This window comes from Pelobates fuscus, chromosome 12 (genome assembly GCF_036172605.1).
Source record: "Pelobates fuscus isolate aPelFus1 chromosome 12, aPelFus1.pri, whole genome shotgun sequence".
Lineage (NCBI taxonomy): Eukaryota > Metazoa > Chordata > Amphibia > Anura > Pelobatidae > Pelobates > Pelobates fuscus.
Window position 1 is genome coordinate 138433430 of NC_086328.1, and position 17554 is coordinate 138450983.

General features: G+C 46.2%; 2 protein-coding genes across 2 annotated transcripts; one reads left to right on the forward strand and one right to left on the reverse strand.

Moving 5' to 3' along the window:
* Positions 1-9386, forward strand: PSMD13 (proteasome 26S subunit, non-ATPase 13). Its single transcript, XM_063438308.1, has 13 exons — positions 1-196; positions 3630-3708; positions 4598-4632; positions 4826-4881; positions 5039-5082; positions 5900-5986; positions 6169-6340; positions 6772-6851; positions 7004-7129; positions 7293-7355; positions 7536-7616; positions 7963-8079; positions 9047-9386. Exons 1-13 carry the CDS (start codon positions 96-98, stop codon positions 9140-9142), a joined length of 1137 nt encoding a protein of 378 aa, XP_063294378.1. The 5' UTR covers positions 1-95; the 3' UTR covers positions 9143-9386.
* Positions 9387-11680: 2294 nt separating this feature from the next.
* On the reverse strand, positions 11681-14282 carry LOC134579346 (heat shock 70 kDa protein-like). The gene has a single exon (XM_063438618.1). It carries the CDS (start codon positions 13706-13708, stop codon positions 11795-11797), a length of 1914 nt encoding a protein of 637 aa, XP_063294688.1. The 5' UTR covers positions 13709-14282; the 3' UTR covers positions 11681-11794.
* Between the last annotated feature and the right edge of the window lie 3272 nt (positions 14283-17554).

Consider the following 17554-nt stretch of genomic DNA (forward strand, 5'->3'; position numbering starts at 1 on the left):
CGGAAGTGAGTGTGCATGTTGCAGTGAGTACTTCCGGTGGCGGTGGTTGTCGCACGGTTGTCTCTTGCTGTGTCGGTTTATCTCGGGATCCAAACATGAGGGATGTGACCGCCTACCTACAGCTTCAGCAGAGCCAGAGCGCAGCCCCAGAGACCGCAGCAGTATGGCACCAGCTGGAGGAGCTCTACAACAAGAAGTGAGAGAACTCTCAGCACTCCCAGACAGCAATATCACATAGCAATCCCAGCACTCCCAGACAGCAATATCACATAGCAATCCCAGCACTCCCAGCCAGCAATATCCCATAGCAATCCCAGCACTCCCAGCCAGCATGATCATATAGCAATCCCAGCCAGCAATATCATATAGCAATCCCAGCACTTCCAGCCAACAATATCATATAGCAATCCTAGCCAGCAATATCATATAGCAATCCCAGCACTCCCAGCCAGCAATATCATATAGCAAACCCAGCACTCCCAGTCAGATCATATAATAATCCCAGCACTCCCAGCCAGATCATATAATAATCCCAGCACTCCCAGCCAGATCATATAATAATCCCAGCACTCCCGGCCAGATCATATAATAATCCCAGCACTCCCAGCCAGATAATATAATAATCCCAGACAGCCCTACTATACAGCAATCCCAGACAGCCCTACTATACAGCAATCCCAGACAGCCCAACTATACAGCAATCCCAGCACTCCCAGACAGCCCTACTATACAGCAATCCCAGCACTCCCAGACAGCCCTACTATACAGCAATCCCAACACTCCCAGACTGCCCTATACTATAGTAATCCCAGCACTCCCAGACAGCCCTACTATACAGCACTCCCAGACAGCCCTACTATACAGCAATCCCAACACTCCCAGACAGCCCTACTATACAGCAATCCCAACACTCCCAGACAGCCCTACTATACAGCAATCCCAACACTCCCAGACAGCCCTACTATACAGCAATCCCAACACTCCCAGACAGCCCTATACTATATTAATCCCAGCACTCCCAGACAGCCCTACTATACAGCAATCCCAGCACTCCCAGACAGCCCTACTATACAGCAATCCCAGCACTCCCAGACAGCCCTACTATACAGCAATCCCAGCACTCCCAGACAGCCCTACTATACAGCAATCCCAGACAGCCCTACTATACAGCACTCCCAGACAGCCCTACTATACAGCAATCCCAGCACTCCCAGACAGCCCTACTATACAGCAATCCTAGCACTCCCAGACAGCCCTACTATACAGCAATCCCAGCACTCCCAGACAGCCCTACTATACAGCAATCCCAGCACTCCCAGACAGCCCTACTATACAGCAATCCCAGCACTCCCAGACTGCCCTATACTATATTAATCCCAGCACTCCCAGACAGCCCTACTATACAGCAATCCCAGCACTCCCAGACAGCCCTACTATACAGCAATCCCAACACTCCCAGACAGCCCTACTATACAGCAATCCCAACACTCCCAGACTGCCCTATACTATATTAATCCCAGCACTCCCAGACAGCCCTACTATACAGAAATCCCAGCACTCCCAGACAGCCCTACTATACAGCAATCCCAGACAGCACTCCCAGACAGCCCTACTATACAGCAATCCCAGCACTCCCAGACAGCCCTACTATACAGCAATCCCAACACTCCCAGACTGCCCTATACTATATTAATCCCAGCACTCCCAGACAGCCCTACTATACAGCAATCCCAACACTTCCAGACTGCCCTATACTATATTAATCCCAGCACTCCCAGACAGCAATATCATACAGCACTCCCAGCCAGTATGATCATATAATATTCCCAGCACTCCCAGCCAGATCATATAGCAATCCCAGCACTCCCAGCCAGATCATACAGCACTCCCAGAACTCCCAGCCAGAAGTGCAGCCACCTCTTGTTCAGTAGCCGGGGGGAGAAAGTCTGAAGGGTAGGATCCAGATGTGGTTGAGGAATAGAGGGGCAAGGTGGTGAGAATTCTTTCCTTAGCTGTTCAATCTTGTCGGTAAAGTAGCATGCAAAGCTATTGGCTGTAAGGTTGGTTTGGGGGATGGCAACAGCAGGGGAAAGAAGCGAGTTAAAGGTATTAAAATGATACCTGGGATTGCAGCAGTATAAGCTAATGAGGGAGGGAAAGTATAACTGTTTGGCAGAGGCTGCGCTGTATGAACGCAATATAAATCCTATAATGGAGAAAGTCTGCCTGGGTGCGTGACTTCCTTCAGCAGAACGGGAGCATCTCTGCAGGTAGCGTCTTGATTTAGTATGCCACGGTTGGCAGCGTCTTCTCCTCAAGGTGCGTGTTTGGAGCAGGGCTGCAGCGTCCAGGGCAGAGGTGAGGATAGTGTTATATGAGGAGATAGCCAGTGAGGGACAGATAGAAGTTGGGAATCAATATTAGCTGATAGCTGCTGGAGGTCAATATAATTCAGAGGGGGTTAGGTTGAGGATGATGGGGTAAGGGGCTATTGAGAGCAAATAAGAGGTGGTGATCTGAGAGAGGAAATGGAGTGTTGCAGAGATTAGAGAGTGTACATTCATGAGAGAAAATGAGATATTGCCAGCTACATGGGTGGGGAACTTAGGACACTGATAGCCCAAGGGAGGAGGTCTACAACACCACCTTTGCTTTCAATGTCTTGGGTTGTGGGGAAACTGAAGACCACCAAAAGATAGTCAGGGTGTAACGGTGTCAGGGGGAGAGCGCCATGTTTCAGTTAAGGCTAGTAAGTCTAGGGAACGAGAGATGAAAAGGTCATGCACAGCAGTGAATTTAGTAACACTGCAAATAGAGTTTGCATTCAAGAGGGCATAATGGAAGGAAGATCTAAAGGAAGAGTGACATGAGATGGGTATGAGATTATTGTAATTCCTGGAGTTAGCACATGGTGGGTTTGCAGAGGTTGGACCCAGATTTGAAGAGACATCACCAGCTGCTAGGAGCAGAAGGATATAGAGTAGGAGAAGGTTTGTATTTAGAGGTTTTAGAAAGGGTTGGTGGAGATGGGCTGGAAAGTAAAGTAGTAGCAATGAAAATAGTGTCAGCAGGGACAGGTGAGCAGAGGGATAAAGAGATTTTACTAATTAGAGAGTGAAAATAAAGAATATAAGGTAGAGCATTCTCCAAGGAGAATAAAGGAGTTTATATTATAAAGAAGGAAAATTAGGATTTTTAGTTATGCAAAATTAGATGAGGTGGGATCTTAACGTCACATGAGGGGTCAGGGGTTGCATGTAGGGAGTGTGATAGTTGAGCAGGTGATGCGGGTTTGAGAGACATTGCTGTGTTCTCCAATAATGCTGCCTGATTTACACACCTTGTGTGCCTGGACCATCCTGTCTTTTTCTACTATTGACCGTGGTTCAGCCAACCTCAGATGCAGATAAGCACCTGGTTTATGGAGGAAGTGCAGGAAACCTCCTGTTTCTACAATGTACGATTCCCAGAAAGGCAAAGAATTTGTACAGAGCGTAGCATTTACTTTTATTTGTATGTACTTACCAGTGGTGTTAATTGCAGAGTGACAGTGTTATTGTAATACGAGTGTTGGAATGCATGGCTGTAGTATCGGGAATCAACAAGTATGTCCTTTTAATTTCCTCCAGGTTGTGGCATCAGCTGACCCTGCAGCTTCTGGATTTTGTACAGGACCCAGAATGTGCAAAAGGAAATGGACTTATTAAGGTGATCATGCAATTACATAATAACCTAAAACATTTCCCCTGCCTTTAAAATGTAGATTGTGAAATAACCCCAAAAGGTTTACAGGCTTGACAAAACATGGCGGATTAATGATACAGATAGAGTTGTATTTTTATTATTATTATTCATGCCAAAAAGTGACACATTTAAAGGGATCTGGGTAGTCTGGTGCTCAGGGAAGATTGTCCCTATTGCCCTTAGTCCTGAAATGTAAAATGTGTATTCGCCCCCCCACCCAATCGGATGATTAAGGAAGAGGCAAAGTGTTGAGGGATAGTAGCGCTGGGATTGGGCGAGTAAATAAAGGGTTTAAAACTGTTTATTGCCCTGGGAGAGGCAGAGGAGCTACAGTGTTAGAAACATAGGTTTGTATTCCTATAATTATAGTATCCCTTTAATTTTTTTTTATTTTTTTTTACATAAGCTAATTATTTTGCATCTGGTTTAATGATATTTCTCTCAAGAAGAGAAAATTAAGTTCTTCTGGCGCTAGGAGTCCCCTGGGAGATATCTTACTTTAAGGGTTAAACCGATCTTGTAGTTGCCTCCAGCACTGATATTGTGTATGGAGTTTGCTGTAGTCACCAGGGTTGTTTTCTTGTGTTTACAACAAAGATGTCTGCTCCTGGCAGATGAAGCGCCAGGTTTAGATGGCGGTAGCCACAATGTGCAGATTAAGGTAAATAAAACCTGTCTTTCCCTGAAGCTACACTGCAAGGGGAACAGTTACCTTTGTGGGTTTTATCCAAGGAATATCCAAGGAAGATGACGGCTGCTTTCTTTTGGCCTCGGCATTCTACTCTTTGTGTTACTCATAATGAATCTCATGTTGTCCCTTCAATTTACTCATTTATCTCTTATCTCTTCACAGTTCTATGAGAACTTTATCAGTGACTTTGAGCACAGGTAGGTTGGCTGTTTTATTGATAATTTGTGCCATGTGCTGTTACTACTATTACATTCATTGTAATGCTATCTAGTATGGATATTCCTCAGCTGATGCCTTTTTTTTTTTTTTAAATGTATTTATATTTTTTATGATGAATGTTTTGATTTGTTTGATTTGTCCCCCTTATGTTAATATTTAATTTCCTTTCAGAATTAACCCCTTGTCCTTGGTGGAAATAATCCTCCACGTGGTGAGACAGATGACAGGTGAGGACATTACTGAGTGTTCCACAAACTGGCAGAAGGAACAGTAGCTCTCAGGGAATGGGAAGAAGATACACGATGGGACTCTGCATTTTTGAAGAGTGTGGCTTGAACATGTTTAAATGGCACTTATTCACTAAGCATATTTTCTTTTTCCTAGATCCCACAGTAGCACTCAGCTTTCTTGAAAAGACCCGAGAGAAGGTTTGTTGTGAACTCACACATGGCTAAAAATTTCAAGTCCTAAACTACTTGCCACCTTATGATATGCTTTAATAGTATTTTGTTTTTGAAATTTCACTTTCTCTATAGAGACCCACAAGCATTGAGATCCTGTTAGCCCTCTGTAACTAAACCCTGCGTGCAGGACCTTCTTATTGGCTGAGAGCGTCAGCTGATCACTTTAAGCCTTGCACTGCCAGACTTGGCTCAATGCAGCGAGTTATACAGGGCCAGTGGACTCCAGGTAGGAAGTCAAAGCAAATGGTTTGACTACTTACATGGGGTCACTCCTGGCACCATAATTACTGTGGATATTGTGCTGGAGAGTTCCAGTAACCAGTTTAATTTTGCTGCCCTCTTCCTTGTCACCTTACTTCATCTTCTTATTTATGCCACCTTTCCTCCCTTTATATCCATGTCACACCTTCCTGCTGCTTTCTATCCTCGTCATAATCCTCATGATGTCTATTGATGGAAGGAAGCCACAAGGCACTTGTCTGTAGCCAGCTCTAAACACTCCTTTCTTGTGGCATGTTTTGTAGAACGTTGCTCACCAATACAGGCTGTGATGCCAGGATTTGCTTTCAAAGCTATAGCGAAGCATTAGCTACCTGCTGTACTCCTGCTACAGCTCTGTTTGCTATGTTTCCAGGCCACCAGTCAGCTACCCTACACCCAGATCAACTCGCGTTGGCTCAAATTCCAGAAAAAATTTGAGAGCCGTTGATATTGGAAAAACCTGTCCCGTTGCCTATTAAATGTCCACAGCATTTGACTTTCTGTATCTAATGGGTTTCAGGTAAAGAGCAGTGATGAAGCTGTTATACTGTGCAGGACAGCTATTGGAGCCCTAAAGCTGAACATTGGGGACTTACAGGCTACAAAGGTATTTATGTGATGTTTCTTTATAGTGCCAACAGAGGCTTGCCATTGCAATAACCATTACTTTGTTTAGCATTATTTTTTTTTTTTTTATATTATTTAAAGACCTGAGGGAAAATGTGTTCTTTTTAATAAAGTATTTAAACTCCATGATTAGCTGATCTAAGTGCTGTTTCACATCCCTAGGAAACTATCGAGGCAGTGGATGAGATGCTTGGAGCACTTCCTGGTGTAAGCTCTGTTCACAGCCGTTTCTATGACTTATCTAGCAAATATTATCAGACCATTGGTAACCATGCCTCATACTACAAAGATGCACTGCGCTTCCTTGGCTGCACAGACCACGATACCTTACCAGGTAATCCTAAAATATGTCCACTTAGAATTTTCAAATTGATCTCCATACCACATTTTGTTTTTCATACAGCATTTTTGTATCCTATGACCCAGTAGAAATAAACTTTAATTTTTTTTTCAACCTAATGTGTGGGGCTAATTATTGGGCGATTTTACGGTTGATTTTTTTTTTTGTTTTCATATAAAAGGTTGGCTTGTTTTAGATTAGTTAAAAAAAACAAACACAGAATCACACTTAAATTTAATTTGCAGAGTTAGGGAAACAGCCATATTAGCCAAAGTTTTGATGATTTTCTAACCCACCTATTTCTGCAATATCAAAAAAATGTCCTATTCAGCTTTTAGTGACGTTAAGGAGGGTGACTATTGCTGCAGAGCCCCAGGCAAGGTGTAGGTTTGCATATTATCTCAACATATCCTTCTGCTTCACAGTGTCTGAACAGCAGGACAGGGCCTTTACTCTGGGACTTGCTGGTCTTCTGGGAGACGGTGTCTATAACTTTGGAGAGCTGGTGAGCCCTTTGTGCCATTAAATCTGATTAATTTAGTATTAGAGAATGTTAAATTAGGGCTGTACGCCAGACTATATTCTGTTACTAGTGAGTAAAGCTAATGATTTGCTTAGTTTTGTCTAAATGTTACAATGTGTCAATCTAATTTCTAGTTAATGCATCCAGTGCTGGAATCCTTGCGTAATTCTGAGCGACAGTGGCTGATAGACACACTTTATGCCTTCAACAGTGGCAACGTGGAGACCTTTAGAGCTTTAAAAACTGCCTGGGGACAACAGGTATTTAGCAAGCATGATCAACATTAATCATATGTGTCTTTGCAACTTTAATTCGTTTTGTGAGTCTAGCATCATATTTTTCGTCTATTTTTGTGAATCCAAATATTCTTGCCAACTAGCACATTTTAATGCAGCTTCCTGTCCTGTTTTCTCTTCTCCTTAGCCTGACCTGGCTGCTAATGAAGGCCTATTGCTGAAGAAGATCCAGCTGCTTTGTCTAATGGAGGTAAGACGATTAGGGCAGGCAGTGTTTATTACAAACTATAGCTAAGCACCCGGCCATGCTGTTTTCATATTCTGTTTGTTTCTGTTGACATTTCTTCTTCAGGTGACACTTCTTGTTGAATGTGTCTTTTCTATCTCGCTCATTGTCCATAATTCACATTTACCTATTTTTGACCCTCAGATGACATTCACACGCCCAGCTAACCATCGCCAGCTCACCTTTGATGAGATAGCGAAGAGTGCACAGGTCAATGTTAATGATGTAAGTTCATAACGTTTTTTTTTATTCTCTCTCTCTTAAATTGAAGTTGTTTTATGTGCCGCTGACCACAGCAACACTTGCGTGCAGCAGTGCTTTACGTGTTAAATAGTTACTCTAAGTACCATGACCACTTCACTAATTTAAAGTGGTCATGACGCTTAAAGTCTGTACGTGCAGCTACTTTTAGTCCACTGTTAGGATTTGCTAAAACTGCAGACATGACCGTTTCTTTATTTTGAAGAATATGCACAAACATAGATGGTAATTCTGACTTCAAGTGTAATGACTTGATTTTCAATGTGAAATGTATAGAGGTCCTAGAACTCTGTGCTCTTCTTCCACGCAGGTGGAGCTCCTTGTTATGAAAGCCCTGTCAGTAGGGCTTCTCCGTGGCAGTATTGATGAAGTAGATAAGAGAGTGCACATCACATGGGTCCAGCCACGAGTTCTAGATCTTCAGCAGGTAAGATAGTCTTGGTCTCTTAACCCCTTAAGAATCATTATTTTGTGTGAATCTCAAACAAATGGAAATGTATTTATATGATTGATTACCAGCAAGGCAAATCCTAAGTGTTAACCTACATTTATAGACAAAAATAGCCAAAGTTCTCCAAATCAGCTATGGGTTTTCAGTTTCACTAATTTGGCTTACAATGTTACATTAACTTAAAATTCCTGATAATTCTCAGTTTAGTAAATAAAAACCTGTAAATGAGGTCATCCATGAAGATAATGTCAAGCAAGTGGCATTGCATTTATGACAGGGTAAGGTTGATCCCGAAGATCCCATCACATAATGTTATTTTGGTATACATGGCTGCAAGATCAATTTTACTGTGATAATTGGATGTTGCAGCATATAACCATGGGATCAGTTGGGAGATATGTCACCTGACTCTTTCTTTAGTACTTTGTGCACCATTGGCTAAAAGATTTGTTACTGGGCTGTGCACAGTAGTTCATGTAAATAATTGTAGTTAATTATGGTTAGTTTTAATTTGTACACTTCAAAGCAGTATTCTCACTAACCTTCGTTATGTTATGATCCATTGACTTTACTTTAAAATATATATAATAGATTTAGCAACTGACATTAAAAAGTATCATTTTGTCACAGCCAGGGCACTGTGGGGAGAAACGTTATTTTTCCATCTCTCTGTGTGCTGGCTGACTAGTACCAAGGGTAGAGCAAATCAGTGATCGACAGGCAGCCAAGATCGAGGCTCATATTTCTGGGATGGTGTTAAATAAAAGGCTGTTGATTACTAGATTTAATTTTATTATTTCAGCACATACAAAACACATTTGTAAAATAAAAATAAGGAAAACTAAACTTGGGAAGAGGGACTGTTCTCCTTGTAGATGCTATAAATGTTGTTGTCGCCTCTAAAGTGTGTTCTCTTACACTAAATATATATATTTCCTTGCAGATAAAGGGAATGAAAGACCGTCTAGAGTTCTGGTGCACAGATGTGAAGAGCATGGAGATGCTGGTTGAACACCAAGCTCATGACATCTTAACGTAGACATTTCTTCATATTGTTGCAGCACAGAGAGCACCAATCCCCTACTCCGTTAAAAGGACTTACCACAGTCTTCAGCACGGTGCAAGGGTTTAACAAGGACTTGTTTGAGAATGAACCGGTTCCATTTTTCTAGTTTGAAGACATCTTATCTGGCTTTATCAGTAAAGCTGTGCCCCTGTTATGGTATATGGTTTATCTGCACTGAAATGGCAACTAGAGAATAAATCAGTTTCTTACCTATGAATGCTTTCTGAATGTGGATTAATCATTTGTCCGATTGTGGTAATCCGGAGTCACACAGGCCTTTTCTTCTGAAGAATTATGTTCCAAGTTAAAAGAAATACATGGGTGAAAAATGTGGTTTTTAGCAATGTCCTTCAATACATACACGTTGCCCTTTTTTTTATTATTTTTTTTATCCAGGACACTTTTTAGCAGGAAGTGTATTACATTCCTATATTTTATTTTGCACTGAGATTGAATACTTTTTACTCTAGTTGTTACCTGCATATTTGGTTTATGATAGACCCAGTTAGCCTCAGGTAGCATTGTAGTGAGCTCTGTGTAGGTAAATACATTACAAGGCATTTACATTAAAGTCTTTAGGGAAAGCAAGTTAAAATAGTCCCCCAGTAATTTCAAGTGATTTATACTTCAATAAAAACATGCAAACCTATGGAGTTGCTTAACGTAACAGGTGGCACAGCTCTCAAAATTTCCCCACTCGTAATTGGAAATTCACTGTGATGCTTCTTGAAGTTTAACCTTGGCAGGTTATGAAAATCACACACCATAGCAAATTCGGCCGTTACAAGTCCCTCTTAAATTAACCCGCCGGAACTGTTCAACCTTAGAAATGTAACTCTGGCTTGTTCCTATTTCCAGCCAAAGTAACAGAGGAGCGATCCCAATTAAAAATAAACCATGGAGTCCCTACATCTATGTAAAGACAGTATAGGAGAGCGCCAATCTACCTGAGCAGTGCAGGGAACACATAGAACTGTGCAGCCATTAATGCATTAGCAGCTGTCCGGATTCTGCTTTCCTGTGTGCCGCCACCTTTCAACCAGCTCCTGTTATATGAAGGAACATCATAAGAGTCTGTAGTGCTTCGGACTGATGGCAGAGTTCATTCGGAATGTGTACGTGTTAGCAGGCCTGAATATTCATCACAATCGGTATTGTCCTAGTTTGATAGTGGATATATAACTTTCCTTGGGGGGGAGGGGGGGAGAGGTTAGCTGCTGTGTTGTCTTTAGTTCTATTTAACCCTTAAGCTTAACATTCTGCACCTAGTGCTACTCACACGTGGCATCTCATTATGTTTCCCCTGCGTTGGCAGTTTAATGTAGTCATTTGGAGAACACTAATAAAATGTCAATGCACTGCTGGATTCACACACAAGCCAATACATGTAACCCAACATTCGCTCACAATGCACTTCTATGCAAACAAACCTCTGTGTTCCAATATCCACAAGTGACGAACCCCACCCATACCTTCTATGCCATTCCTCTCCAACAATCACTGGCTTTCCATGGCAGGAATGAAAGGTGTGCTGTATCTGTGATAGCGACGAACCTTTAGCACTTGGTAATGCAGGAATTTCACATTTTGAGAACATTATGAAAGTACTAAATATTTTCAAATCCTATAGTCTATTCGCCTCCCTCCCCCCCCAGTAAGTTGCTTTTATATCGGTTCTGGTCGAGCCCCACAATGTCCATTATTTCTTTCATCTTTTATGTGCAGCTGTAGGTTTAAAAGACTTTGTTAACCCTGGGAAACGCTGACTGGCAGTGGTGTACTGGATATTCTACACAGGGTTATTCATTAAACAAGTACATCACAGCAAATTTCAATCTCAGTAGTGATATTAACGCTAAAAATAATTGCTTTGGAAAAAAATTCTAAAACTAATCAAATCCGAGCTTTGGTTTTATAGCCTAATTTTGCCATTCCTATTTCACTAGTACGTGATAATGCATGAGAACTAGCTCACTTATTTGCTACAGGTTAATGTTAACATGTATCTTAAGTTATAGCCAAAAAAAAACGCCAAACCAACTAGTGCAACTTTTTTTTTTTTATTGGATTGAAAAAAGGTGCGGATATCAAATTAAACACTTAAGCAAAGGAGTGCAAAACACTTTAAACAACAGGTGTCCCTCTCGATGAATGCAATTACTCAGAAACATTCCCCCCAAAAGGTGCTTAATCGGGCAACCAACCACATATATTATGTAATACAGAGTAAACGAAAAGATTTCTCTAGCATTTTATGCATGTCCAGAGAAATAGAACAGAGAAAATCATTCAAACTAATGCAACGATTATATAGGACATTACAGTGTGGATCATGGGAACTCTGGCATTGTGCAAAACATAGCCCGTAACAGGTTAGCCGTCACTTTAAGAACATAGAATAGTATGTGAAGGTTGAAACTGTTAAGAGTTAAAACCATAAGAACGCATTAACCAAGTAGCTTTGAATAACTATAAAAGTGCAGGAATGCTGGCTGAGAAGCTATCAAAATATTTGTTTTTTTTTACATTTTAAACAATTTGACTAAAGCGAGCTATTAAGAAAATCGTAATATCTGTGCAGTTAACGCTGCTATTGGAAGCACTTTTGGCAACTCTGGCAAGCATTTAATCCACCTCTTCAATAGTAGGGCCAGCTTTTGCCTGGTTGCCGCCAGCATGTCCAGCTTCTGGCATGCCACCCTGGTATAGTTTGGTAATGATGGGGTTACACAGCTTCTCTAGCTCTTTTTGTTGATGTGCATATTCTTCCTTATCTGCCAGCTGGTTTGCTTCCAGCCAAGCGAGTACCTGCTTGCATTTGTCCAGAATGGCGTTTTTATCTTCCTCGCTGATCTTGCCCTTTATAGCATCATCTTCTACGGTACTCTTCATGTTAAAGGCATACGCCTCAAGTCCATTTTTCGCAGCAATTTTCTCTCTTTGAGCTTCATCATCAGCTTTGTATTTCTCTGCGTCTTGTACCATTTTCTCAATGTCTTCTTTGCTGAGACGACCCTTGTCATTTGTAATGGTTATCTTGTTCTGTTTACCAGAGCTCTTGTCAACAGCAGACACGTTGAGGATACCATTGGCATCTATATCAAAGGTGACTTCAATCTGTGGCACTCCTCGTGGAGCTGGGGGTATCCCACTCAAGTCAAACTTTCCAAGAAGGTTGTTGTCTTTGGTCATGGCCCTTTCTCCTTCGTAGACTTGGATTAGCACACCAGGCTGATTGTCTGAGTATGTGGTAAAAATCTGGGTTTGCTTGGTAGGGATGGTGGTATTGCGTTTTATTAGAACCGTCATCACGCCGCCAGCTGTCTCCAAGCCCAATGAGAGAGGAGCAACATCTAACAGGAGCAAGTCTTGAACATTTTCAGATTTGTCACCAGTCAGAATGGCAGCCTGCACAGCTGCTCCATATGCAACAGCTTCATCTGGATTGATGCTCTTGTTCAGCTCTTTGCCATTGAAGAAGTCTTGTAACAGTTTTTGAACTTTGGGGATACGAGTAGAACCTCCAACAAGTACAATCTCATTCATCTGAGACTTGTCTAGCTTGGCATCTCGCAAGGCTTTCTCCACTGGCTCCAGCGTGCCTCTGAACAGATCTGAGCACAGTTCTTCAAACCGAGCCCTGGTGATGGATGTGTAGAAGTCAATACCTTCATAAAGAGAGTCTATCTCAATACTGGCCTGGGTGCTAGAGGACAGAGTGCGCTTGGCTCTCTCACAAGCAGTCCGTAGTCTCCTGATAGCCCTCTTGTTTTGACTTAGGTCTTTCTTATGTTTGCGCTTGAACTCTTCCATAAAGTGATTCACCATTCGGTTATCAAAATCTTCACCTCCTAAGTGGGTGTCCCCAGCAGTGGATTTGACTTCGAAAATGCCATCATCAATGGTCAGGATGGACACATCAAATGTACCACCTCCCAGATCAAATATCAGGACATTTCTCTCACCTCTCCCACTCTTATCCAGTCCATAGGCAATTGCGGCTGCAGTGGGCTCATTAATTATTCTGAGTACATTTAGACCAGCAATAACGCCGGCATCTTTGGTAGCCTGCCTCTGAGAGTCGTTGAAGTAGGCTGGGACAGTAATAACAGCACTTGTCACAGTATAGCCCAGGTAAGCCTCAGCTGTCTCCTTCATCTTGGTCAGGACCATGGATGAGATCTCCTCAGGGGAGAAAGTCTTCTCTTCTCCCTTGTACTCCACCTTCACCTTGGGCTTTCCTCCATCACAGACCACCGTAAAGGGCCAGTGCTTCATGTCAGACTGCACCACTGGTTCCTCAAATTTCCTCCCAATCAGTCTCTTGGCATCAAACACTGTATTCTGAGGGTTGAGGGCGACCTGGTTCTTGGCAGCATCTCCAATCAGCCTTTCTGTGTCTGTGAAGGCCACATAGCTTGGGGTAGTCCTGTTTCCTTGGTCATTAGCTATGATCTCCACCTTGCCATGCTGGAACACCCCAACACAGGAGTAGGTTGTTCCCAGATCAATGCCAATAGCCACTGCCTTATTTGCCATCTTTGAGAGCAAGTTCAAGTCTCTTGATGGTTTCCAATAAGGTAAGTAGGTGCCCTCTCAGATAGGTATCCTGCCAGCAGTAGGTGTCTTGCCAGGTAGGTGCCCTCTCAGTTAGGTATCCTGCTAGCGGTAGGTGTCTTGCCAGGTAGGTGCCCTCTCAGGTAGGTATCCTGCCAGCAGTAGGTGTCTTGCCAGGTAGGTGCCCTCTCAGGTAGGTGCCCTGTGACAGCCTGCTCTGTGATATATAGAGACTCCCAGTGCTCTCACGCCTGTCTCCTCAGGTGAACTGAAGCTCTGTCCCCGCGCGCTGCTGTATTTATAACGACAAGCGTCGCTCTGGCAACGGCTGGAAGGTTCCCCAGACTTCGATCGCGGCTCCCACCAATCAAAGGCCGTCCTCGCGTTCACGTGACCTCGCCGCCAGGACGTCTTCTAGGATCTTCTGGAAACACTCGGAGCAAACTGCTCCCGCCCGCCTGCTTCCTCATCCAGCCAATCAGCGGCTTTGTTTATCCTGTGACGTCAGGTGAACCTGAGGGAAGTTTCTGGAGGCTTCAGTCTGGCAGCGGCTCCAAAGGTTTGGGCGCGCGCTGCGAGTCTCTCCCTCACGGGAAATCCAGTCAGCGCCCCCCCCCCCCCCCCCACATACACTGACACCCCCCGGCCGAGCATTGTGGGAATCCCAGTCAGCGCCCCCCCCCACATACACTAACACCCACTGTCACCCACCGGCCGAGCATTGTGGGAATCGCAGTCAGCGCCCCTCACAGATACTAACACCCACTGTCACCCCCCGGCCGAGCATTGTGGGAATCGCAGTCAGCGCCCCTCACAGATACTAACACCCACTGTCACCCCCCGGCCGAGTATTGTGGGAATCGCAGTCAGCGCCCCTCACAGATACTAACACCCACTGTCACCCCCCGGCCGAGCATTGTGGGAATCGCAGTCAGCGCCCCTCACAGATACTAACACCCACTGTCACCCCCCGGCCGAGTATTGTGGGAATCGCAGTCAGCGCCCCTCACAGATACTAACACCCACTGTCACCCACCGGCCGAGCATTGTGGGAATCCCAGTCAGCGCCCCCCCACATACACTAACACCCACCGGCCGAGCATTGTGGGAATCGCAGTCAGCTCCCCTCACAGATACTAACACCCACTGTCACCCACCGGCCGAGCATTGTGGGAATCCCAGTCAGCGCCCCTCACAGACACTAACACCCACCGTCACCCACCGGCCGAGCATTGTGGGAATCCCAGTCAGCGCCCCCCCACATACACTAACACCCACCGGCCGAGCATTGTGGGAATCGCAGTCAGCTCCCCTCACAGATACTAACACCCACTGTCACCCACCGGCCGAGCATTGTGGGAATCCCAGTCAGCGCCCCCCCACATACACTAACACCCACCGGCCGAGCATTGTGGGAATCGCAGTCAGCTCCCCTCACAGATACTAACACCCACTGTCACCCACCGGCCGAGCATTGTGGGAATCGCAGTCAGCGCCTCCTCACCTACACTAACACCCACTGTCACCCACCGGCCGAACATTGTGGGAGTCCCAGTCAGCGCCCCTCACAGACACTAACACCCACCGTCACCCACCGGCCGAGCATTGTGGGAATTGCAGTCAGTGCCCCTCACAGACACTAACACCCACTGTCACCCACCGGCCGAGCATTGTGGGAATCCCAGTCAGCGCCCCTCACAGACACTGAAACCCACTGTCACCCACCGGCCGAGCATTGTGGGAATCCCAGTCAGCTCCCCTCACAGACACTGACACCCACCGGCCGAGCATTGTGGGAATCGCAGTCAGCTCCCCTCACAGACACTAACACCCACTGTCACCCCCCGGCCGAGTATTGTGGGAATCGCAGTCAGCGCCCCTCACATACACTAACACCCACTGTCACCCACCGGCCGAGCATTGTGGGAATCCCAGTCAGCTCCCCTCACAGACACTAACACCCACTGTCACCCCCCGGCCGAGTATTGTGGGAATCGCAGTCAGCGCCCCCCCACATACACTAACACCCACCGGCCGAGCATTGTGGGAATCGCAGTCAGCTCCCCTCACAGATACTAACACCCACTGTCACCCACCGGCCGAGCATTGTGGGAATCGCAGTCAGCTCCCCTCACAGATACTAACACCCGCTGTCACCCACCGGCCGAGCATTGTGGGAATCGCAGTCAGCGCCCCCCCACATACACTAACACCCACCGGCCGAGCATTGTGGGAATCGCAGTCAGCTCCCCTCACAGACACTGACACCCACCGGCCGAGCATTGTGGGAATCGCAGTCAGCGCCCCTCACAGACACTAACACCCACCGGCCGAGCATTGTGGGAATCGCAGTCAGCTCCCCTCACAGATACTAACACCCACTGTCACCCACCGGCCGAGCATTGTGGGAATCGCAGTCAGCTCCCCTCACAGATACTAACACCCGCTGTCACCCACCGGCCGAGCATTGTGGGAATCGCAGTCAGCGCCTCCTCACCTACACTAACACCCACCGTCACCCACCGGCCGAGCATTGTGGGAATCCCAGTCAGCTCCCCTCACAGATACTAAAACCCACTGTCACCCACCGGCCGAGCATTGTGGGAATCGCAGTCAGCGCCTCCTCACCTACACTAACACCCACTGTCACCCACCGGCCGAACATTGTGGGAATCCCAGTCAGCGCCCCTCACAGACACTAACACCCACCGTCACCCACCGGCCGAGCATTGTGGGAATCCCAGTCAGCGCCCCCCCACATACACTAACACCCACCGGCCGAGCATTGTGGGAATCGCAGTCAGCTCCCCTCACAGACACTGACACCCACCGGCCGAGCATTGTGGGAATCGCAGTCAGCTCCCCTCACAGATACTAACACCCACTGTCACCCACCGGCCGAGCATTGTGGGAATCCCAGTCAGCGCCCCTCACAGACACTAACACCCACCGTCACCCACCGGCCGAGCATTGTGGGAATCCCAGTCAGCGCCCCCCCACATACACTAACACCCACCGGCCGAGCATTGTGGGAATCGCAGTCAGCTCCCCTCACAGATACTAACACCCACTGTCACCCACCGGCCGAGCATTGTGGGAATCCCAGTCAGCGCCCCCCCACATACACTAACACCCACCGGCCGAGCATTGTGGGAATCGCAGTCAGCTCCCCTCACAGATACTAACACCCACTGTCACCCACCGGCCGAGCATTGTGGGAATCGCAGTCAGCGCCTCCTCACCTACACTAACACCCACTGTCACCCACCGGCCGAACATTGTGGGAGTCCCAGTCAGCGCCCCTCACAGACACTAACACCCACCGTCACCCACCGGCCGAGCATTGTGGGAATTGCAGTCAGTGCCCCTCACAGACACTAACACCCACTGTCACCCACCGGCCGAGCATTGTGGGAATCCCAGTCAGCGCCCCTCACAGACACTGAAACCCACTGTCACCCACCGGCCGAGCATTGTGGGAATCCCAGTCAGCTCCCCTCACAGACACTGACACCCACCGGCCGAGCATTGTGGGAATCGCAGTCAGCTCCCCTCACAGACACTAACACCCACTGTCACCCACCGGCCGAGCATTGTGGGAATCCCAGTCAGCTCCCCTCACAGACACTAACACCCACTGTCACCCCCCGGCCGAGTATTGTGGGAATCGCAGTCAGCGCCCCCCCACATACACTAACACCCACCGGCCGAGCATTGTGGGAATCGCAGTCAGCTCCCCTCACAGATACTAACACCCACTGTCACCCACCGGCCGAGCATTGTGGGAATCGCAGTCAGCTCCCCTCACAGATACTAACACCCGCTGTC